The sequence below is a fragment of the Neltuma alba genome, unplaced genomic scaffold (genome assembly GCF_004799145.2).
Source record: "Neltuma alba isolate B1F8T4 unplaced genomic scaffold, ASM479914v2 tig00006510_pilon, whole genome shotgun sequence".
Classification (NCBI taxonomy): Eukaryota; Viridiplantae; Streptophyta; class Magnoliopsida; order Fabales; family Fabaceae; genus Neltuma; species Neltuma alba.
Window position 1 is genome coordinate 1 of NW_021634484.1, and position 26,391 is coordinate 26,391.

The 26,391-nt window shown below is 30.5% G+C and overlaps 2 protein-coding genes across 2 annotated transcripts; both read right to left on the reverse strand.

Annotated features, from left to right (window-relative positions):
* Positions 1 to 1,028: 1,028 nt before the first annotated feature.
* Positions 1,029 to 2,687, reverse strand: LOC114750525 (calcium-transporting ATPase 12, plasma membrane-type-like; the record flags this gene model as incomplete). The annotated part of the gene is made up of 2 exons (XM_028939114.1): positions 2,306 to 2,687; positions 1,029 to 2,092 (listed from the first exon to the last, which is right to left on the reverse strand). Coding segments are annotated over exons 1-2 (1,446 nt in total), but the record flags the coding sequence as incomplete, so codon positions are not given.
* Positions 2,688 to 3,051: 364 nt separating this feature from the next.
* LOC114750524 (calcium-transporting ATPase 12, plasma membrane-type-like) lies at positions 3,052 to 4,947 on the reverse strand. Its single transcript, XM_028939113.1, has 3 exons — positions 4,863 to 4,947; positions 4,530 to 4,666; positions 3,052 to 3,561 (listed from the first exon to the last, which is right to left on the reverse strand). Exons 1-3 carry the CDS (start codon positions 4,945 to 4,947, stop codon positions 3,052 to 3,054), a joined length of 732 nt encoding a protein of 243 aa, XP_028794946.1.
* Between the last annotated feature and the right edge of the window lie 21,444 nt (positions 4,948 to 26,391).

The window sequence follows — 26,391 nt, forward strand, 5'->3', positions numbered from 1 at the left end:
AATTGATAATATGAAAAATGAGTATTATATTTAGAATCAAAACCAACTCAAGAATTGGGTCATATATTAAGGACAGGAGGAGTATTAGAATAAAGAGAATATTTACATAATTTTGATTAAAAAATTTCTAGAAAGACTTTAAGAAACAATAATACAGTAAAGAGAGTTTGAAGTTACAACCAAACTTGGGTACAAGAGATGAGAGCAGCCTGTGTTATAAAAAAAATACACTCTTCCATTCTTAATGTAAAACCTAATTAACTAATTTACCTAAATTAATTATGTTAGTTAACTTAGTTAATATAATATTTTTTTCCTAAAATACCCAAATTATCTTTCTTAATTCCCTTATTCCCTTTCCTACTGATAAAGTTAACTTCAGAAAAATTGATAAACATGTAAAATAGATCTTACATATAAACTAACATCAGTTATTAAATTAGGTCCTATATTGAAGACCGGAGGAGTAATATTTACACATAATGCAATAAATCAATATCTAACAGGGAAGTTTCTACTATGAAAAGCCTGACTAATTGATTATACTGTAAAAAAAAAAAAGAATAACTATATTCACTCCTAAATTTGCACCACCTAACTGCTAGATGGTCCATTGATACATGCTTCTCATACAGTGCCGCAATGGTAGACTGGTGACTATATATATGCACAGAGGTAATACACAAAAATTATACGTGTGTGTGTGTGTGTGACATGGCGCTGCATAAATACCAGTAATATCTGCATTGATTAAATATGCCACTAGCGAAATGTTTGGTTTCTATGGTCAATAATACACATATTATACAAAGATCGGTGAATATTACAGTAATATGGCACAGAGATGAAAATAATGAAATATCCAATTAGCATTTGGATAGGCCATTGAAATGTTTGAGCTCTGACCTATGGTCAATACTGCACATATATCTAACATTTGTGGGTGAATACTAGGGATAAAAATGATGAAATATCCAAGTAAGAATCTTCTTCAGTGGCCACTCAATTACCCATGAAAGAGAACTAACCAAGAAACAGATAACCCATTGAGTTGCATTCAGGCTCATGCAATCTGCTAGGCTATTTGCAAATTGAATCACCAGAACCTGCATAACCAGGCAAACCCCTAATGCGACCAAGAAACAGTAGCTCAGAGGAACCATCTTGAAAACTCCCTTCTTCATTGCTAGGCCCAAGAAGTTGAGCTGCTTGAAGACCTGACATAACATGAATATGTTGAAGATCATAGTCTTCCTAACTTGTTTTGTGCTGTCTGTAACTTGTCCTCCAAAAAGAAATATCATAGAAACAGAAGCCCGCAGCAAGACATCAATGGCTATGTCTTTCCAGATTTCTTGGGTTATAAGTGACTGCTTCCGGTTATTTGGTTGGTTAGCATGCTGATCTTCCCTGATGTCTAAATTCATTAACATCATTAGGCCTCCCAAAATGCACACTATCGAGTTCACCCAAATCAACTGGATGGCCGTTAGGGGAGACTGTCCGGTGCACATTGTTGTAATCAAGGTTATGAATAACCCAGATAAGTTAGTTGTGAGCTGAAATTGAATGAACTTTTGAATGTTGTGATATTGACATCTCCCAGCCCTCACAATTGTAGTTATTGCACTGAAACATTCAATAGATACATTTGAACTCTCCATATCAGATTTCAGGTTCTGAGACTTAGCATCGATCACTATATCAGCTGCCTCTCGAACTGCAGGGTCATTTAATGTCAATCCTCCAAAGAATGCAACCACGTCACCCTCATCTTGCAAACACCTAATCATGAGAACCTTGTGATCAGGAAGGAAACCTCCCATTACCAGTGCTTCATCCAACTTCTTTGACCTGGCTGGGCCATTTAAATCTTGAATTTCTTTTCCTTGAAGAATAAAACCATCTTCAGCGGGAACTTCTATTCCTAGTTCACAAGCTAAGGCTTTCACTGCCACAATGTCATGCCCTGACACTAATTTGATCTTGATTCTTTCATTTTTTAGGTCTGTCAAGGCTGATCTTGTCTCTTCAAAGAATGAGCGTTTGAGACCACCAGAGCTAGCAAGATTAGACCATCTCGTTGAAGTTCCTGAGCCTCAGTCTTTTGATAAGCAAGTGCAATAGGCTCAAGGCCGCTATCCTCCATTTCTTTAATGACTTCCCCAAATTTGATTTTCTGATTTGTTATGCCATGGTATTCGCCATTACTATCATAATAGTGTGAACACATTTCCAGTATTGTAGACGCTGCTCCACTCCAGTGCGAGTGCAGATCTTTTTCATGGTCTCCAACTTTTCTCACCAAAACTCCATTTCCCTTTCCCTGAGCATTTGTTTGCTATGCTCTGAAGAATGGTAAGGTTCTCACCAAAAGATTCTCTGTTCACGCCCCAAGTGTTTTCTGCCCAAGAAATAAGTGAATTGGACACTGGAGAAAGAATAAACTCCGGGGCAAGAACAGATACGCTGGCTCCTTGCTTAAGTTTGTCGAGCACAACTTCATTAATTTCTGATGTCATATCATTGCTGATATCTCTCTCCCCAATCCGAATTCTACTAACCTCCATCGGTTTAGACATTAGCCCACCAGATGCATCAACACAGATGACTGTAACCAGTCCCATTGTTGCACAAGACGATAAATCATGAAGATCTGCAACTTGGTTTGATACCACCTTGTCCATTTGGTATTTCAGAGAAATCGTAACCATAAGTGGCACCCCATGTTGCATACTTATTATTGCAACAGTTATAAGGCTAGTTAAAATGGAAACTTTTCCTTGGGGTTTCAAGAAAATTCTCTCCATCAATTTTATCAGGAAGTCAACTGAAACCTTACCCTTCATTCTGGTAACCCACTGTTGTCCCCATTTTTCTTGCGAAGCAGGCGAATGAGCACCACAAGCATAACCAACACAGAGATAAGAAGGGCAACTTTGTCAATGAAAGAAATCGGCTTCTCAATTCGACTTTCCAACAGCATAATCTTTTCAGGATTATTTGCTGCCGAATTCTGCATCTCAACTGATATTCTGTTTCCAACTGATGTTACAAGCATCGAAGTTTCACCCTCAAAAGATATTTTTGAACCAAACAAGAGAAATGGATCTGTGTCTCATCCAGCACAGAGTTTTCATTATTTAGAAGCAAACCATCAGCTGGAACCTCGTCACCCATCTTAAGACACACTGTATCACCAACCATAATATCTGATATGTCCACCGTTTGGAGAGTTCCGCCTCTAACAACAGTAAATTTCAACTTGCATTTCTTCTGTGACAATTTTAGCATCTTTCTTTCACGCCAAAAGCTTTGCACAGAAGAGAAAGAGATAATCATGATTATCGCAACAAGTACAGCTGCAGTATCATGCCAACCATATTTAGGTCCTTCCAGCTTGATCTCTATGGCCAAGGACAACAGAGCTGAGATCATGAGTAATGAAATTGTGTAACTATTGCGTCTGCAACTATTGACAAAACAGCACGAGAGGCTCAGTCCATGACCTTGGTTAGTGGCCTCCAACACTTGATGGTTCCCATTATTAATATTGCTCTCCTGTTAAAAGAAAATGAATTTAATAAAAAATCACATCTTTCTCAAGAATCAAAGAACAAACTTTAAAGCAATTCTTGGCTGTGCACATTCAATAAATAAATGAACCAAATTTGATTTGTACATGGGGAGCCCACGTATGGATCCAATATGGACCTACATCGGTAGGAGGCTACGAAAAGTTCCCCCCAAACTGGTAGATTCTGTAATGGATGGAAATGGCAGAAATAATATTCTAACAGAATCGGCAAAAAAACCACAACTCGCTACTGAAACCACTACTTAAACTTCTGAAATCAAAATCAATAAACAAAGTCTTGGGTCTGATACAAAGAAAGAACAGATAACAGGGGACGAACACAGCTTGATATAGAGAACAAAGAAACAGTAACGAAGAAGAAAAGAGACTTGAACGGAAGAAAGCCACACTTCAGAAAAATAACAGAGAGAAACGTCAATCACAAAATACTCCAGCCCACAAACAATATCAGAATGATATCATATAATTGCTCATTCCCTCAACTTCAGGGGCGGCCGGTAGCCTTCCCTTGCTCCTTCGGACCACCACTTGCTCATCGTCCTCACTTTTCTGGTTGCAGTCCACGTGTACCGTGTGTTCCCCGTTCAAAATAGGCTTTAGTACCGCAGATTCTTCCTTAACAGTTTCATTTCGCATTAAAATAATCTCGGTGGTTCCAAAACACCTTCACGCACCAGTGACACCAAAACGCAGAAACATCAGTAAAAATGGGACAATCATAAACGCCCGCATGTCGATGTTCACATATTTATCCAAAGGATCTCAATTAACACAAAATGCGAAAGGCAATTCTACAGCGAGCTTTGTTTTTAGGAGCTTGGACCACTTCAAGATTCGAAACTAAAGTAAAAGTTAAAAGTGAGGATCACAATCCAAACAGGGAAGCTTAACTTAGAGGTAGTTATTATGTCCTTATTGATCAGATATACACCTCTGATTGACGACGACTAAGAACTGAACGAACACGGTCGACTCCCCCGAGCTCACGAAGCGAGTCCAAATCCTTGCGCTTCACGATACCAGCAATATCGCTTTTGATGCGCTGTTCCAAACGCAAAATATCCTCCTCTTCGTTATCAGAGGGAACATCAATCGCACAGAAGATTTAGCCGAGGAAGTTCTCGTGGGAAGTGATGGGGACGGGGGGTAATGACGTGTACTGAGATAATTGTTCAGATTCGCGTGTGGCAGTAGTAGTTAGTTGTGGTCGTTCGCTTGCGAGATATGAAGATTCGAATGTACAAGCTCCGACGCCATAGCCGACCGTACTTGCTAGTGACGAGCAAGGAAGCATCCAGTGCAGTACTGGTATCATCTTCGACAAAATCGTTTGGCTGCGAGGAGGACATATCTTGTGATTGTGACTGTGTTCTTCGACGGAAAAAATGGATATCAGTCTCCGGTGACGCAAAAGGAAGAAGAAGAAGGTCACTATCCGACGGAAGGCAATTTCAATTTCCAAACTAAAGACATCAAACTGGGATTAGCTACTACTCTAATTTATTTTCATCAAGCTCATACGTAAGCTGAGGAGGAAGGAAGGAATTTATTTTATAAGTTTAAATTTTAAATTAATTTAATAAATTAGTTTCAGTAAGTTTAATCTTTTTACAAATAATTTATTATAATTCAAAATCTAATGTGTTGTGTTGTTCACACTTTTATTTTCTTATTTTTACTCAAGACATGTTAATTATATTTTTCTTTAATTTCATCGTGTTTCCTTTTTAATTTTTTTTTAAAGTCTAGGAGATGAAAATTAAAATAAAAACAAACTTAAAAAAGTAAATTAGACATTTAAGAGTTGAAAATGACAAAGAAAAAGTAGTGCTTAATTTGGTATTTTGTAAAGGTAATTAAATGATTAAAATGTTCTTATATTAAAAAGTTTAATACAAGTGTTGAATGACAAATAACAAGAAATATATTAGTAATGACAAATTATTAATTAACAAATTGTGAATTAACAATAACAAATATTAAATAGCTAATAATAAAAAGTATACTAATAATAACAGTTTTTTTTAGTCAAAGTCAGTGACAAGTTTGATAGTTTTTTTCAAATACAATACAAGAACATTTTTTTCCTGAAATTTTACCATTTTGCTTTGCCACAAATACTTTATCTATTTTAGTAAATATTTTATTTTATCTTTTTAGCCCCAAGAAAATTCAGGGACGCCAATGAAATGCCGCGTCTATACTTTACATACACCGCGTTGCTACAAGTTTCAAATTTCAAGGTATATATTTTCAAGAAAAAATGACATTGAGGTCCCATGCAACACAAAATACTACAAAAAAGTCTCAGGAAATTTGGTAATGATTCTGAAGTCCTAAAGAGACTTGAGTGCAATTTGATGAATTGTAAAAAGACGCTTCTGCCCCTGGTGAGATGCACCTAAATTAACTGAAAGTTGCCCTGTTTTTCAGTCTGAAAATCAGCACTCTATACGCAGGAAGCAAGAGGGAAAAAACCCAAATTTCATTCTGTTTCTTCCTCCATTCCCATCTGAAAATCTCATCCACTCTATTAATGTCAATCATTGCCAAAAATCGCTTGTGTTTTTGGTTTGGTGTGTATTTGGTCATTCAAGTTGAGGTTTTATTATAGGTAGGTAGGGTGATTATGGGTGTTCTGTTTCTAGGTATATTGTGGGTGGATTGAAGGTGGGCTTGCTCTGTCTGGGCATAGTTCAGGGAGAATTGATGAGAAAGATGAAGGTTGGTGTGATTAGAAACCCTTACTGCGAAATAGGAAAATATGTTGTCAATATGGGCCGCGACAGTTGTCAATATAGCTCCTTGACTTGTCAATAGTAACAGCATTGTACAGATTTACATTAACTGATTTTTTAAATTTTTTACACAAAAGTCATGACCTTCTGTACCCTTGACTCATTGGTAGAGGTCACAAAAAGAGGAAGAAGAGACAGCAAAGAAGAGTGAGTAGTTACATGAGGCAAAAGGAAAAAAATGGAAGAAAAAAAAAGCCACTTTGATCCTAGACAAATGATGGCAAAAGAATTTTTTCGTAAATAGAAGTGACATAAATTTTTTCTGTAGATGTCACAACACACACAAATAATTAGTTTGATACTGGATACGTGCAACTATATTTTTTTTAATGGGTTATAAAATCGATGTAATTACATGTATATGAAGTTGTAAATGAAAGTTAGCTATGTATTACATTCTGATGCATAGTTAGTTGTCATTATACGCAACCTTCATTGTCAATATATGCTTTGTTACTTGTCACTCACTGCACCATTAGTTGTCAATTAATGTGCCGATATAAATTTAAAAAAATATGATTTTCATTACATAATGTTATACAACGTCATACAATATCACTAATTCCTCAAAACTAATTCATTTTTTATAATGTGATATAGAATAGTTATTAAAAGTCAATCATCACTTATATGAAGTCATAAAATCACTTGTCATGAACAACACATTCACTTGTTAATGGTTTTGCTCTGTTCTGATGTTAGTTTAGTGGCAAAGGAAGAAAAAAATTAAGGTTAGTGTGGGTGGAAAGATATTGTGTTGTCAATTAGGTCGCGATAGTTATCAATGTGTGCCATGACAGTTGTCAACGTAGCTCCTTAACTTGTCAATGACAGTTGCGTGATTCTTGATGCACATTTAAATTACTGATGGCGAGTACATCTGGAAAGCATCTATTTTACTTTGTTTACATAGGGAGAAAGTTTATAAATGATAAAGAAGATGATATGAGATATGTGGAAGGTAGTGTAAAAACAACAATATAAAGGAGAGCACAACTTATGAAGAATTGAAGGAAATTACATCATCAATTGCTGGAAAAGAAAGTAACTCATTTCTTTTGAAATTCTTAGTTATGTATAGCTCAACAGCACCCAACATAAAAATTAACAACCTGAGTTATCCAAAATAACAAGTAATATAGCAAGAGTTAATAACAAGTGATATAACAATTTCATAACAAATGAATGTGTCGATAGTAACAATTAATATTCAAAAATTTTACAACTGAAGGTGTCATTTATTTATAATGTTAAGTGATATTTGCATTAAAATATAATTATTATGAAGAATGTGTTACTCAAATTTATGTTCAATTGATAAGAGACAGTGCCTTTATTAACAAGTCATAGTGCTCTATTGGCAAGTCACAATGCTACCATTGACAACTGATAATCCGCCGCGGCGTCCCTATCTATCCCAAGGAGCTGCCATTCTGTGTAAGGCGCCGTGGCGGCTGATCATGTCTGCTGTAGCGCCTAACCCTTTCAAGAAGTTATTTGGCGAACAACAAGTCACAGTGTTACCATTAACAAGTCAGTGTACCACCATTGACAAGTCATAGTGCTTCTATTGACAAGTTACAATGCCACCATTGACAAGTCATAGTGCCACTATTGACACTTCATTAATAATGATTATATATGACAATATAACTAAAACATAATATGACAGAGTAATTGAAAATATCATATGATACTAAACACAGGTTATGTAACTTTGAATTCATATTGTTGACAACTTACATCAGCAAATTAATTGACAAGTCACAGTGCTCCGTTGACAAGTTATAACAGGTCTAATAACAATGCAGGGTGCGGGTAATGACAATTGAAATGACAGTAAAATCTAACATGCCAAGTTACACTGAAACCATTAACAAGTGAATGTGTTGTTCATGACAAGTGATTTTATGACTTCATATCAGTGATGATTGACTTTTAATAACTATTCTATATCACATTATAAAAAATGAATTAGTTTTGAGGAATTAGTGATATTGTATGACGTTGTATAACATTATGTAATGAAAATCATATTTTTTTAAATTTATATCGGCACATTAATTGACAATGAAGGTTGCGTATAATGACAACTAACTATGCATCAAAATGTAATACATAGTTAACTTTCATTTACAACTTCATATACATGTAATTACACCGATTTTATAACCCCATTAAAAAAATATAGTTGCACGTATCCAGTATCAAACTAATTATTTGTGTGTGTTGTGACATCTACAGAAAAAATTTATGTCACTTCTATTTATGAAAAAAATTTTTTGCCATCATTTGTCTAGGATCAAAGTGGCTTTTTTTCTTCCATTTTTTTCCTTTTGCCTCATGTAACTACTCACTCTTCTTTGTTGTCTCTTCTTCCTCTTTTGTGACCTCTACCAATGAGTCAAGGGTACAGAAGGTCATGGCCTTTGTATAAAAAATTTAAAAAATCAGTTAATGTAAATCTGTACAATGCTGTTACTATTGACAAGTCAAGGAGCTATATTGACAACTGTCGCGGCCCATATTGACAACATATTTTCCTATTTCGCAGTAAGGGTTTCTAATCACACCAACCTTCATCTTTCTCATCAATTCTCCCTAAACCATACCCAGACAGAGCAAGCCCACCTTCAATCCACCCACAATATACCCAGAAACAGAACACCCATAATCACCATGCCCACCTATAATAAAACCCCAACTTGAATGACCAAACACACACCAAACCAAAAACACAAACAATTTTTGGCAATAATTGACATTAATAGAGTGGATGAGATTTTCATATGAGAATGGAGGAAGAAGCAAAATAAAGTTTGGGTTTTTTCTCTCTTGCTTCCTGCGTATAGAATGCTGATTTTCAGATTGAAAAACAAGGCAGCTTTCAGTTAGTTTAGGTGCATCTCACCAGGGGCAGAGGCGTCTTTTTACTATTCATCAAATTGCACTCAAGTCCCTTTGGGACTTCAGAATCATTACCAAATTTCCTGAGACCTTTTTGTAGTATTTTGTGTTGTATGGGACCTCAATGTCATTTTCCCTCTTTTCAATTGTAGCTTAATTTCTTTTTTTAATTTGATCAAAAGTTTTTCTTTTTAAAATATAGAATGCAAAGGATTTTCGTCTCTTTTCAATGAGTATGGATCTTGAAATTCAAACATGTATTTTTTTTATGAGTGTGAGACCGCTTACTATCTCAACCAACAACTTGTTAGCAGCTATGTTTTAATACAAGAAATATCATTTTATTTAAAATATTTTTATAATATTCAAATATTCTAAATTAAAACTTTGAAATTGTAAACTTAGCTTGTCTCTGTTTGCTCAAAAAATATAATTTTGAGATTGTAATTTATAACCTTGAGAAACATACTAGCTCATTCTCTTAACATAAGAATTAAATAACTAATTTGTAAATATTAGGAAAATTAGTTAAGTTAATTATTTATAATAAATGAGTATTGTCTTTCTTAAATATCCTTATTAATCACATGCATTAAAATAAAAATCTTTTAACATGTGCAATCATCATGGGGACTACTTCAAAAAAAGTAATTAAAGATTGAAGGATAAAGTGAATTGAAGTCTTATATTTAGAAATAAATTAAATTCTTAACTGACTTTTGTAGTTAGGACTGGAGGTGGTAATAGTAATTATTATTTTATAAAGAGGGTTAATACCATTTTGGACCCTTTAAATTTATTCTCATTTTGGTTTTGATTCCTCAAATTTTTAATAATAGATTTTTGGTCTTTCAAATTTCTTTTTATTTAGAATATTAATTTCTATAATTTAATAAATATTTGGAAAAAAATTTTCTTATAGGAACCAAAACCTATAGTTTAAATTTAAGGGATTAAAATTAAAATGAGGAGAAATTTAATGGGTTAAATTTTAACTTGCTTTTGCTGTTATCCTTATGAGAAAAGCCTAAACTTGTGGAGTTACACAATGAAACCCATTTCCACGTCAATAGCATAAGACAGGACACTTGGCAACGTATTACTGGGGTCAAGGTCACGTGCATAAATAAGACAGAGTCGGGATGTTTTCCACTTGTTATGTTGGATTTTTTTTAATGTACAATTTTAATATTAATCTTATTTCTCTTTTGTTTTTTTGGCCAGCATAATCTTATTTTTCATATGTGCCTATATCCTGAACTTTTTCGTTGTATAATTATACTCATGATTTTTGTGTAATTTTACTCATATTTTTTTCAATGACAAATTAATCTTTTGTCTTCCACTTGTCTTGTACTTTGTTTAATTAGCACAAAAGGGTTAAAAAAAAAAAAAGATTTCGAATGAAACGGCAACGATCAAATGAGAAGTGGCGGGTTAAATAACTGAAATTTATTTATCAGGTAAATGTAGCCATGGAATCATAAATTTTTGGATTAATAAAATCTTTAGTATTTCAGGACCTGTTTATTTTTGTTCTTTGTTTTCTTATTCTCAAAATAATTTTATAAAATTTTTTTAAGAACAAGTTTTGGAAACAGAAAACAAAAAATTTGTTTGGAAAATTTTTTTAAAAAAATCACACTTTAAAAAAATAATAAAATATTACACTTTGACAAGTGGTAGTTATCATCGGTAGTAATAAGTAGTAGGTAGAAGGGAAGAAGAGAAGAAGATTCCTCTAAATTTTCAAAACAAAAAAATAAAAAAAAACAGAAAAACAAAAATAAAAAAACATGTAAAAGTTGTTTTAGTTTTTCAATTTTTAAAAACACATTATTGTTTTTTTGTTTTTTAAAACTAAACAAGTTTTTTTATTTTTCTGTTTTTTAAAACAGAAAATTGTTTTCAAAACAAGAAACCAAACAAGCCCAAAATTTGTTCTCATTTTAATTTTGGTCTCTTAAATTTTAAATTATATATTTTGGTTTTTTAAGTTTCTTTTAATTTAAAATATTAATTCTTATAATTCAATAAAAACCGAGGTTATTTTATCTCTTGAGGACCAAAACCTATAATTTAAAATTTGATTGACTAAAATTAAAATAAAGACAAATTTGAAAGACCAAACATTGTAATAATCTTAAATTTTTAGAAAAATGAGAATTTTCCTCCATCTATACCTTCAATTAAAATTTTTTGTGATCATTTTATCGCTTATCCTTCTTATCCTTACGGTGATCTGTGAATAAATCTAGTAAGTTTTTTTTTTTAACGATTTTTGTCAATGATATATTAATCTTTTGATATTATAAATAGACATCAAACAATATAGAAGGATTGCATTTTTTTGGGACATACAAAAAAATTTTTTAAAACTAAACAAGTTTTTTTATTTTTCTGTTTTTTAAAACAGAAAATTGTTTTCAAAACAAGAAACCAAACAAGCCCAAAATTTGTTCTCATTTTAGTTTTGGTGTCTTAAATTTTAAATTATATGTTTTGGTTTTTTAAGTTTCTTTTAATTTGAAATATTGATTCTTATAATTTAATAAAAACAAAGACCATTTTATCTCTTGATGATCAAAATTTATGGTTTAAAATTTAATAGACGAAAATTAAAATAAAAACAAATTTAAAAGACTAAAGATTATGTTAACCTTAAATTTTTAGGAAAATGAGAATTTTCCTTCATTTATACCTTCAATTAAAAATTTTTGTGATCATTTTATCGCTTATCCTTCTTATCCTTATGGTGATCTGTGAATAAATCTAGTAAGTTTTTTTTTTTAACGATTTTTGTCAATGATATATTAATCTTTTGATATTATAAATAGACATCAAACAATATAGAAGGATTGCATTTTTTTGGGACATACAAAAAAAATTTTTAAGTACATTTTCAATTGGTAAACAACAGAAAAAAAAATCATTACTTATGCTATATTTTTTTAAGGAATATCCAGTATCCCAAACATACCTTACTTCAACTATTCTTAAAATTCAAATCAGATAGCTTTAATTAAAGGCTTGCTTAAAACAGCTTATAAACTGATGTTTAATAATTATTTACAAAAAACAAAGTAAGCATATAATGTGAGTCTTGTCTTAATTCACATAAAACGTGTTTATGATCACAAACAGATGCAAATGGTGCCTTATCTCTTTATTCAAAGACAATGAAATGGGAGTCACCATTTCATACGTGAAATTGAAAATAGAACATGAATAGGTAACGCGGAGGTATACACAAACTTCCACACGACAAGACACTTGGCAACGTGTTATTCGCGTCCACGTCATGTCTGCAAATAAGACAGAGTAAGGTTGCTGTTTGTGCCGTTATTTTTTAATTATCACAAAACAAAAAGATGATTTGACATGCAAGTAGTCAAGACCATAAATAAGATAAATAGAACAGATTTTAACTTGTCTAAATTATTATAAGAATAATCAATATAAAATATTTAATTTTTTAAACTTTAACAGGTATTTTTTTATTTTTAAATTATTTTTGTAGAAACCGTGATTCATGCAAAATGATGAATTTTATTCTAGCTCCTGAAGTTAAATAGTTAATAAAAATTTTAAAATTTGTTAAAATTACCACATTGCCCTTATATTATTTGTCCTTATGTTGAAAACAAGTTGTTAATTGCGTTGACAAATTTGTTAACACCGTTGCATGACCTGTTAATCACATTAGATGAGTTTAACAAATTCTCAGTTTATTATATATTTAGAAATTTCTCACATTTAAAACACCTCTCACATTACATGATAAATGAGGTCACTAGAGATGTTAATATCTTTACAAGAATTGTAAACCTTGTTGCTGAAATTGAAAAAAAATCTCACTTTTAGAATTTCCTAAAAAACAGAATGCTAATTATGTTACCAAACTTGTCAATACTATTATATAACTTGCCAGCCATGTTACAGAAGTTCAAAAACTTTCAATTATTAGACACTTAAACAAAATACCTTTTAGATCACATGGTGAATAGTATTATGATAGTTGTTAATATCATTATAAGAGTTGTTAATCGTATTACTAAAGTTAAAATAAACCCCACTTTCACAATCCCATGGAAAACATGTTACTAATTTTGTTTCTAAACTAGTTAATAGTATTACATGGCTTGTCAACCACATTATATAAGTTTAAAAATTTCCAATTTATTATACACTCATTAAAGAACTTTCTGATACGCAAGTGAAGGCCAAGTAATGAAATTTCTCTTATTGAAATGATTATTTTGTATTTTCAAAAGTGAAGTATCACTTTATTGTCATTTTTGTTAATTATTTTATATATTACTCTTTTGGTCCTTAATATAGGACCCAATTATTGAGTTGGTTTTGGTCCTAAATATAAGACCCATTTCTTATATTTATCAATTTTCTCTAAATTACCCCTATAAATACTCCCTCAACCATAATCAAGTAGAAGAAGAATAGGGGGTATTAAGAAAGATGATTATGGCATTTTAAGAAAAATGTGTCACATTTCTTATAATTAACTAACTTACCTAACTTTCTTAATCTAATCAAATTAGTTAAATGGGTCTTATATTAAGGACTGGAAGAATATTTTATTAAATAGATATAGTGCATAACTAATAAAATATAAGGGCTCGTTTGGTTCAAAGAATCAATTGGAATAGAAATGAATAGAAGAGAATTGAAAATTTCCGACCCAATGAATGTTTGGTTCACAATGAAATTAAAAAATGGTTCAATAAAAACTTTATGTTTAGTTGGATGGAAAAGAGACTAAAAAATTGAGTTATTTCACCATATTACTTTTAATGAAAGAATATAATATTATTAAATAAAGAATACTTTTTTATAAAAGACAAAGGGATATAAATAAATAAAAATGCCTTTTGACCTTACACAATAATAATATTAATAAAAATTTCAATAACCTATAATTTAAATAATTACCATGAACATTCAATATAAATATAAAAATCACTATAAGTAGTAAATAATTAAAAAATTAACAACTAAATAACAAAGTGTAAATAAAATATAATTCACCTATCCTAGATATAAAACTAATTTTGTAGTATAATTTATACTTAAAAAATAGATATTATATTTCAGGCCAGAAAAGTATTAAACAAAAATAAATTACTTAATTTGAATCTAAAAAATATAAAGATCATATAAAGATCGCAATTCCTTGTTTATACTTTCAAGAATTGAACATTTTTGTTGCAGAAAAAAATTATATAATAGATATCAATTTGATCACATTTTGTTTTTAAATTGTAAGATGTAATATGATAAGGAAAGAACAAGTCTTCCTTAATTGAAACAAAAATTAGGCAAATGACATATCCAATTTTTGTACAAAATTCTAATTTACTTAAGCCATGCTTAGACACTCTGTTATACCCTATTTTTTATGCACAAAACAAAGTAGGTTTCGTCTTACTTAAACATAAGAATTTTGCCTGCCTTTCTATTTCGTTGGTTCTGATTCTAGCAATTAATAACTAAAGCAAATTAATAGTCAATTCTAACAATTCAATTGTCCAATATAAAAATATTGCACCTTGCATAATCTTGTTGATTTTGTTGTGAATATAATAATATCTTTGTAGATGTCTATGTATCTTCTATTATCTCTTATTATTTCTAATATATCTCATTATCTCTATACCACATAATTATCTCCTAATATTATGTAATCTGTAGATTCTATCAAAAATGTAAAGCTGTGTTTATAAATAGAGATCATGTATCATATATTCAACACCATGAATGGAATGAGAAATAATTCTGTTTTCTATTCTCTTTTCCTATTCTCTGCTCTTTCTTTAGTTTTATGACACGTTATTAGCACAAAGCTTTAACCAAAGTACATATGACATATCTTTGATCCTCAGTATAACTTTAGAGCATAGTCTTTAGGATTTTTCCATAGTATCATTTGCTCAGTTCAAATGAAGATATTTCAAGCATCATATATATGGTGTTTTTCGGAATATATGTATCTCTATTCAATTTATCTAGCATAATTTGAGTCATTATATGAAATTAAAAGAATCATTTATTGTTATTTTAAATATCGGGTTTCGTGGTTAAGATTGAAGATTATTAATACGTTATATTTTTACACTGTAATTTAATTTCGATATAAATATTATACTTTTTGAATTAATTATGATATGAGGAATTTGTTCTTCTTTTATCTATTTCTCGATGACCTGACATCACTATCTTCTATGGAACCTAAAGCTTTAATCGATATTTTTATATAGCCATTGGTGACCTGATGTCACTAATTTTGATAAAACATGGAGTTCCAATTGATATTTATGATTACACATGACTAATGCCCAAATTTAAAAATTTGAGGGAGTAATGGTTACAATGTGACTCGGATTATTTTATGAGCTTGTTCAAGGATGAAGAAAACGCGATGAAAAACTAGGATAGCAATATCACCTATTCAGAGATTAATAATGAGAAAATGATGACTTCGTCCAAAAATATGGAAGGTGAGGAAATCAAAGTAGCTCTGTTTAGTATGGGTGCTTTGAAATCCCTGGGACTCGATGGTATGAATGCTGTCTTCTACCAAAGTTAATGGGAATGTGTTGGTAACTCGATTATTAAGTTGGTGCAAAAAGCTTTTATTGAGTCAGAAATTATTGCATCTATCAACCACATTTATATTGTCCTCATTCCTAAGAAGGACAAACCAGAGACTATTAGAGACTTTCATCCTATTAGCCTTTGCAATGTTACTTATAAAATCATTACAAAGGTGATTGTGAATAGAATGAAGAATTTCTTGCCCGATATTATTTCTCCTAACTAATGCAACTTTATGCCGGGTCGAACGAGTGCAGATAATATCATTGTAGCTCAAGAAGTGGTCCACTTGATGAGAATTACGAAGGGTAAAAGAGGCTTCATGACAATCAAGATAGATCTGGAGAAAGCATATGATCACATTATTTGGGAATTTGTTCGCAACTGCCTTGATGAGATTAATATACCATAAGCTATAAAAAATGTTATCATCTCGTGTATCTCTTCGGCCTCAATGGAGATCCTTTGGAAAGGGGGAAAAGCCAATAATTTTAAACCCTCTCGAGGCCTCCGTCAAGGAGATCCCGTTTCCCCTTATCTCTTTATCCTTTGCGTGGAGAAATTAGTACACATGATCCATAATTAGATGAACCAAGGGTATTGGAAACCCATCAATCTAGGTAAATATGGCCCTCCCATCTCACATTTTCTTTTTATTGATGATTTGCTAATTTTTGCAGAAGCTAGTATAGAATAGGTGAAAATTATTAAAAACTATTTGAAGCAGTTTTGTGAGGCATTAGGACAAGAAGTGAATGAAGGAAAAACCAAAGTGTTCTTCTCAAGCAATGTGAACCATAACAGAGCAGGCCAACTTAGTGAGGAGCTTGGATTTGCACGCATAGTGGACCTTGGCAAGTATCTCGGTGTTCCCTTGAATCATGATCGTATTTCAAAGGAGACTTACCAGTATGTTACAAACAAAATCAAAAGCAGGCCCACTAGCTAGAAGATCAACAACTTGTCATTCGTAGGAGAGGGAATACTGGTCAAATCTGTTATAAACGCCATGCCTTCCTATGTCATCCAAACGGCCTACATCCCTAACAGTACCTATAATACTATTGAAAAACAGGCTTGAGACTTCCTTTGGGAATCTTCTGATGAGAAACGTAGGATACACCTTGTCTCATAGGATGAGATGTGTATGGATAAGCATTCTGGCGGTCTTGGTATGCGCCACATGAAGCAACAAAACCACGCTTTTATGATGAAACTTGGTTGGGGATTAGTTACCAAGCAAGACTCTCTTTAGGTCAATGTGATTCGCCACAAGTATAGATGTGGAAATAATCTTATTCCTCATATTAACATTAAGAAAGCAGGTTCTAATACTTGGAGAGAAATTAAAAACAATTGGCACCATGTGAAAGAAGAGATAGAAGAAGCTAAAGTTAGCCAGAAAAATGACAGTACCCAATGGAAGTGGAATAAAAGTGGTATCTTTACCACAAAATTAGCCTACACCTCCCTCAATTCTCCTTTAGCTAATCAACCTGGTAACTGGAAATATATTTGGAAGTTGAATGCCCTCCAAAGGTGTAAAACTTTCGCTTGGTTACTATATCACAAATGCTTGGTAACCAATAAATACAAGCATAAAAGGGGCTTACACCAATATGGCCTTTGTGGCAAATGTAAACATGATGTTGAGGATGAGATCCATGTACTTCGAGATTGTCATGAAATTCAAAAATTTTGGGAACCCATCATCAAGCCAAGTTATCATAATAGCTTTTTTAACACTGACTTGCAAAACTGGCTTCACATTAATGAAACCAAATCAGTTGGGTTCATGGAAGGTAACTGGAAGGATTTTTTCATGATTGTTTGTTGGCTTCTTTAGAGAGCTAAAAATGAGCTTATTCACTCTAATAGTATCTCGGATTTATTGGCAGTAAAAGGGAGAGCTCATGCGATCATTCAATGCATGAACAATACCACAACCAAACTCAAAGGAGTTAACATGAATACAAACCAACATCAGGTGACTCAAAGAAATGCGAATGACCAGTCTGCCAAGCTAGCAGTAGAAGTAGATGGAGTTTACTCTTTTCGTTCTCATCAAGCTGCTTATGGAAGTGTCTTGAAATCCCAGAGTAAAGCCTTGATCGAAGGTTTTTTGCTCAAGTTAGACCATAGAGATAATCTCACGATAGAGCTTTAGGGCTGTCTAATGGAATTGAAAAGAGCTTGGTATACCAGAGAATGAGATATAATTCTAGAAAGTGACTCTTCTAATGTTATAAATCTCATCATTGCTGGTGACAATAGCCTCCATGAAGATTGGGGCGTGATTCAGAAAATCAAAAATATGATGACTTGCAATTAGAAAGTAAGGCTCCAAGTGGTTAGGCGAGACTCCATTCAAATGGTAGACCATCTCCCCAAAAAAGCATTGAATGGTCCTTGGGCACTACAACTCATGAATGCCGATTCTATTTTAGGGATCATTGCATCCTCATTTACTGTTTAGTTTTGCTGTCTTTTATTCTAGTGTATTAAAAAAAATGGTTACAATGTGGCTAGAAGTCATATTTATGCAAATGCTAGCAATAAATGGCAAAGTTTGTTGTGGAACCAAAGCCCACAAAATGGGGGTAAACCCTTAGAAAGCTCAAATACTAGTAATAAATGGTAACAGTTGTTATGGAGCCAGAAAGCCACCAAATGTGGGGTAAACTCTTAGCAACCTCAAATGCTAGTAATAAATGACAAAATTTTGTTATGGAGTCAAAAGGCCACAAGATATAAGAATAAACCCTTAGAAAGCTCAAATGCTAGCAATTAATGTAAATTTAATTGATACTTGTAGTCTCCTTAAAGGTTTACTATTGGATTCATTATTGAGATCAAAGTATATTTGTCCATATAAATTTGAGATTAAATAGCCATTAGCCATCATACTTATACTATGGCCAGAAGCCATATGGCTTTAATTTTTTATGTTATAGCTAAAAGGCACACAACTTTAAATTTCTATCTGATTAAATAGCCAGATGCCATATAGCCTCAATTTTCAATCTTATATGGCCAGAAGACATCAAACTGGGATTAGCTACCTTTAATTTATTTTCATCAAGCTCATATACGTAAGCTTGAGGAATGCAAGGAATTTATTTTATAAGTTTAAATTTTAAATTAATTTAATAAATTAGTTTTAGTAGGTTTAATCTTTTTACAAATAATTTATTATAATTCAAATCTAATGTGTTGTTGTTGTTCACACTTTTATTTTCATATTTTCACTCAAGACATGTTAATTATATTTTTTCTTTAATTTCATCGTGTTTCCTTTTTAATTTTTTTTTAAAGTCTAAGAGATGAAAATTAAAATAAGAACAAACTTAAAAAATTAAATTAAACATTTAAGAGTTGAAAATGACAAAGAAAAAAGTAGTGCTTAATTTGGTATTTTGTAAAGGTAATTAAATGATTAAAATGCTCTTATATTAAAAAGTTTAATAACAAGTGTTGAATGGCAAATAACAAGAAATATATTAGTAATGACAAATTATTAATTAACAAGTTGTGAATTAACAATAAAAAATATTAAATAGCTAATAATAAAAAGTATACTAATAATAACAGTTTTTTTTAATCAAAGTCAGTGACAAGTTTAATAGTTTTTTTTTCAAATACAATACAAGGACATTTTTTCCCCTGAAATTTTTCCATTTTTTTTGTCACAAATACTTTATCTCTTTTAGTAAATATTTTATTTTATCGTTGTAGCCCCGAGAAAATTCAGAGACGCACGCCAATGAAATGCCGCGTCTATACCTTGCATACACCGCGTTGCTGCAAGTTTCAAATTTCAAGGTATATATTTTTAATTGTAGCTTAATTTCTTTTTTTAATTTGATCAAAAGTTTTTCTTTTTAGAATATGGAATGCAAAGGGATTTCGTCTCTTTTCAATGAGTATCGATCTTGAAATTCAAACATGTATTTTTCTTTCTATAAGAGTGAGACCGTTTACTATCTCAACCAACAACTTGTTAGCAGTTATGTTTTAATACAAGAAATATCATTTTATTTAAAATATTTTTATAATATTCAAATATTCTAAATTAAAACTTTGAAATTGTAAGCTTAGCTTGTCTCTGTTTGCTCAAAAAATATAATTTTGAGATTGTAATTTATAACCTTGAGAAACATACTAGCTCATTCTCTTAACATAAGAATTAAATAACTAATTTGTAAATATTAGGAAAATTAGTTAAGTTAATTATTTATAATAAATGAGTATTGTCTTTCTTGAATATCCTTATTAATCACATGCATTAAAATAAAAATCTTTTAACATGTGCAATTATTATGGGGACTACTTCGAAAAAAATAATAAAGATTGAAGGACAAAGTAAATTGAAATATTATATTTGGAACCAAATTAAATTCTTAACTAACTTTTGTAGCTAGGACTGGAGGTGGTAATATTATTTTATAAAGAGGGTTAATACCATTTTGGGCCTTTTAAATTTGTCCTCATTTTGGTTTTGATTCCTCAAATTTCAAATAATAGATTTTTGGTCTTTCAAATTTCTTTTTATTTAGAATATTAATTTCTATAATTTAATAAATATTTGGATATTTTTTTTTATAGGAACCAAAACCTATAGTTTAAATTTGAGGGATTAAAATTAAAATGAGGAGAAATTTAATGGGTCAAACATTATATTAATTTTTTAAAAATAAATTTTAAGTTTCTTTTGTTGTTATCCTTACGAGAAAAGCCTAAACTTGTGGAGTTACACAATATGAAACCCATTTCCACGTCAATAGCATAAGACAGGACACTTGGCAACGTATTACTGGGGTCAAGGTCACGTGCATAAATAAGACAGATTCGGGATGTTTTCCACTTGTTATGTTGGATTTTTTTAATGTACAATTTTAATATTAATCTTATTTATCTTTTGTTTTTTTGGCCAGCATAATCTTATTTTTCATATGTGCCTATATCCTGAACTTTTTCGTTGTATAATTATACTCATGATTTTTGTGTAATTTTACTCATATTTTTTTCAATGACAAATTAATCTTTTGTTTTCCACTTGTCTTGTACTTTGTTTAATTAGCACAAAAGGGGGGGGGGAGATTTGGAATGAAACGGCAACGATCAAATGAGAATGGCGGGTTAAATAACTGAAATTTATTTATCAGGTAAATGTAGCCATGGAATCATAAATTTTTGGATTAATAAAATCTTTAGTAGTTCATTTGTTTTTTTTCTTTGTTTTCTTATTCTCAAAATAATTTTATAAAATTTTTTTTAAGAACCAGTTTTGGAAACAGAAAACAAAAAATTTGTTTGGAAAATAATTTTTAAAAAATCACACTTTAAAAAAATAATAAAAAATTACACTTTGACAAGTGGTAGTTATTATCGGTAGTAATAAATAGTAGGTAGTAGGGAAGAAGAGAAGAAGATTCCTCTAAATTTTCAAAACAAAAAAAGAAAAAAACAAAAAAAAAAATGTAAAAGTTGTTTTGGTTTTTCAATTTTTAAAAACACATTATTGTTTTTTTGTTTTTTTAAAACAATCAACTAAAAACAAATTGTTAAACAAGTTTTTTTATCTTTCTGTTTTTTAAAACAGAAAATTGTTTTCAAAATAAGAAACCCAACAAGCCCAAAATTTGTTCTCATTTTAGTTTTGATCTCTTAAATTTTAAATTATATGTTTTGGTTTCTTAAGTTTCTTTTAATTTAAAATATTAATTCTTATAATTCAATAAAAACCGGGGCTATTTTATCTCTTGAGGACCAAAACCTATGATTTAAAATTTGATTGACTAAAATTAAAATAAAAACAAACTTGAAAGACCAAACATTATAATAACCTTAAATTTTTAGAAAAATGAGAATTTTCCTCCATCTATACCTTCAATTAAAAGTTTTTGTGATCACTTTATCGCTTATCCTTCTTATCCTTATGGTGATCTGTGAATAAATCTAGTAGGTTTTTCTTTAACGATTTTTGTCAATGATATATTAATCTTTTGATATTATAAATAGACATCAAACAATATAGAAGGATTGCATTTTTTTGGGACATACAAAAAAAAAAATTTAAGTACATTTTCAATTGGTAAACAACAGGAAAAAAAATCATTACTTATGCTATATTTTTTTAAGGAATATCCAGTATCCCAAACATACCTTACTTCAACTATTCTTAAAATTCAAATCAGATAGTTTTAATTAAGGACTTGCTTAAAACAGCTTATAAACTGATGTTTAATAATTATTTACAAAAAACAAAGTAAGCATATAATGTGAGTCTTGTCTTAATTCACATAAAACGTGTTTATGATCACAAACAGATGCAAATGGTGCCTTATCTCTTTATTCAAAGACAATGAAATGGGAGTCACCATTTCTGACGTGAAATTGAAAATAGAACATGAATAGGTAACGCGGAGGTATACACAAACTTCCACACGACAAGACACTTGGCAACGTGTTATTCGCGTCCACGTCATGTCAGCAAATAAGACAGAGTAAGGTTGCTGTTTGTGCCGTTATTTTTTAATTATCACAAAACAAAAAGATGATTTGACATGCAAGTAGTCAAGACCATAAATAAGATAAATAGAACAGATTTTAACTTGTCTAAATTATTATAAGAATAATCAATATAAAATATTTAATTTTTTAAACTTTAATAGGTATTTTTTTATTTTTAAATTATTTTTGTAGAAACCGTGATTCATGCAAAATGATGAATTTTATTCTAGCTCCTGAAGTTAAATAGTTAATAAAAATTTTAAAATTTGTTAAAATTACCACATTGCCCTTATATTATTTGTCCTTATGTTGAAAACAAGTTGTTAATTGCGTTGACAAATTTGTTAACACCGTTGCATGACTTGTTAATCACATTAAATGAGTTTAACAAATTCTCAGTTTATTATATATTTAGAAATTTCTCACAGTTAAAATACCTCTCACATTACATGATAAATGAGGTCACTAGAGATGTTAATATCTTTACAAGAATTGTAAACCTTGTTGCTGAAATTGAAAAAAAAATCTCACTTTTAGAATTTCCTAAAAAACAGAATGCTAATTATGTTACCAAACTTGTCAATACTACTCTTCCGGTTCTTAATATAAGACCTAATTTTTAAGTTGGTTTTGGTCCTAAATATAAGACCCATTTCTCATATTTATCAATTTTCTCTAAATAACCCCTATGGATACTCCCTCAACCATAATCAAGTAGAAGAGGGAGAGGGGGTATTAAGAAAGATGATTATGGTGTTTTAGGAAAAATGTGTCACTTTTCTTGTAATTAACTAACTTACCTAACTTCCTTAATCTAATCAAATTAGTTAAATGGATCTTATATTAAAGACCGGAGGAGTATTATATAACTTGCCAGCCATGTTACAGAAGTCAAAAAACTTTCAATTATTAGACACTTAAACAAAATACCTTTTAGATCACATGGTGAATAGCATTATTATAGTTGTTAATATCATTGTAAGAGTTGTTAATCGTATTACTAAAGTTAAAATAAACCCCACTTTCACAATTCCGTGGAAAACATGTTACTAATTTTGTTTCTAAACTAATTAATACTATTACATGGCTTGTCAACCACATTATATAAGTTTAAAAATTTCCAATTTATTATACACTCATTAAAGAACTTTCTGATACGCAAGTGAAGGCCAAATAATGAAATTTCTCTTATTGAAGTGATTATTTTGTATTTTCAAAAGTGAAGTATCATTTTATTGTCATTTTTGTTAATTTTTTTATATATTACTCTTTTGGTCCTTAATATAGGACCCAATTATTGAGTTGGTTTTGATCCTAAATATAAGACTCATTTCTCATATTTATCAATTTTCTCTAAATTACCCCTATGAATACTCCCTCAACCATAATCAAGTAGAAGAAAAATAGGGGGTATTAAAAAAGATGATTATGGTATTTTAAGAAAAATGTGTCATATTTCTTATAATTAACTAACTTACCTAACTTCCTTAATCTAATCAAATTAGTTAAATGGGTCTTATATTAAGGACTGGAAGAATATTTTATTAAATAGATATAGTGCATAACTAATAAAATATAAGGGCTCGTTTGGTTCAAAGAATCAATTGGAATAGAAATGAATAGAAGAGAATTGAAAATTTCCGACCCAATGAATGTTTGGTTCACAATGAAATTAAAAAATGGTTCAATAAAAACTTTATGTTTAGTTGGATGGAAAAGAGACTAAAAAATTGAGTTATTTCACCATATTACTTTTAATGAAAGAATATAATATTATTAAATAAAGAATACTTTTTAATAAAAGACAAGAGGATATAAATAAATAAAAATGCCTTTTGACCTTACACAATAATAATATTAATAAAAAGTTCAATAACTTATAATTTAAATAATTACCATGAATATTCAATATAAATATAAAAATCACTATAAGTAGTAAATAATTAAAAAATTAACAACTAAATAACAAAGTGTAAATAAAATATACTTCACCTATCCTAGATATAAGATTAATTTTGTAGTATAATTTATACTTAAAAAATAGATATTATATTTCAGGCCAGAAAAGTATTAAACAAAAATAAATTACTTAATTTGAATCTAAAAAATATAAAGATCATATAAAGATCGCACATACTGATTTTGGTCTGTGAGAATTGTAATTTGTTTTTCAATTCCTTGTTTATACTTTCAAGAATTGAACATTTTTGTTGCAGAAAAAAATTATATAATAGATATCAATTTGATTACATTTTGTTTTTAAATTGTAAGATGTAATATGATCAGGAAAGAACAAGCCTTCCTTAATTGAAACAAAAATTAGGCAAATGACATATCCAATTTTTGTACAAAATTCTAATTTACTTAAGCCATGCTTAGACACTATGTTATACCCTATTTTTTATGCACAAAACAAAGTAGGTTTCAAGTTACTTAAACATAAGAATTTTGCCTCTCTTTCTATTTCTTTGGGTCTGATTCTAGCAATTAATAACTAAAGTAAATTAATAGTCAATTCTAACAATTCATATTGTCCAATATAAAAATACTGCACCTCGCCATAATCTTGTTGATTTTGTTGTGAATATAATAATATCTTTGTAGATGTTCATATATCTTCTATTATCTCTTATTATCTCTAATATCTCTCATTATCTCTATATCCCATAATTATCTCCTAATATTATGTAATCTGTATATTCTATAAAAAATGTAAGGTTGTGTCTATAAATAGAGATCATGTATCATATATTCAACACCATGAATGGAATGAGAAATAATTCTGTTTTTTATTCTCTTTTATTCTCTTTTCCTATTCTCTGCTCTTTCTTTAGTTTTATGACACGTTATTAGCACGAAGCTTTAACCAAAGTACATATGACATATCTTTGATCCTCAACATAACTTTAGAGCATAGTCTTTAGGATTTTTCCATAGTATCATTTGCTCAGTTCAAATGAAGATATTTCAAGCATCATATATATGGTGTTTTTCAGAATATATGTATCTCTATTCAATTTATCTAGCATAATTTTATTCATTATATGGAATTAAAAGAATCGTTTATTGTTATTTTAAATATCGGGTTTCGTGGTTAAGATTGAAGATTATTAATACGTTATATTTTTACACTGTAATTTAATTTCGATATAAATATTATACTTTTTGAATTAATTATGATATGAGGAATTTGTTCTTCTTTTATCTATTTCTCGATGACCTGACATCACTATCTTCTATGGAACCTAAAGCTTTAATTGATATTTTTATATAGCCATTGGTGACCTGATGTCACTAATTTTGATAAAACATGGAGTTCCAATTGATATTTATGATTACACATGACTAATGCCCAAATTTAAAAATTTGAGGGAGTAATAGTTACAATGTGACTCGGATTATTTTATGAGCTTGTTCAAGGATGAAGAAAATGCAATGAAAAACCAAGATAGCAATATCACCTATTCAGAGATTAATAATGAGAAAATGATGACTTCGTCCAAAAATATGGAAGGTGAGGAAATCAAAGTAACTCTGTTTAGTATGGGTGCTTTGAAATCCCTGGGACCCGACGGTATGAATGCTGTCTTCTACCAAAGTTAATGGGAATGTGTGGGTAACTCGATTATTAAGTTGGTGCAAAAAGCTTTTATTGAGTCAGAAATTATTGTATCTATCAACCACACTTATATTGTCCTCATTCCTAAGAAGGACAAACCAGAGACTATTAGAGACTTTCATCCTATTAGCCTTTGCAATGTTATTTATAAAATCATTACAAAGGTGATTGTGAATAGAATGAAGAATTTCTTGCCCGATATTATTTCTCCTAACTAATGTAGCTTTATGCCGAGTCGTACCAGTGCAGATAATATCATTGTAGCTCAAGAAATGGTCTACTCTATGAGAATTATGAAGGGTAAAAGAGGCTTCATGGCAATCAAGATAGATTTGGAGAAAGCA

Excerpts from the sequence above, each read along its gene's own strand:
- LOC114750524 (XM_028939113.1), bottom strand. The coding sequence starts at position 4,947 with ATGTCCTCCTCGCAGCCAAACGATTTTGTCGAAGATGATACCAGTACT. Across the intron at positions 4,667-4,862 it reads GCTCGTCACTAGCAAGTACG|AGGAGGATATTTTGCGTTTG; the intron begins GTCGGCTATGGC and ends CTGATAACGAAG. Across the intron at positions 3,562-4,529 it reads TTAGTCGTCGTCAATCAGAG|GAGAGCAATATTAATAATGG; the intron begins GTGTATATCTGA and ends TTCTTTTAACAG.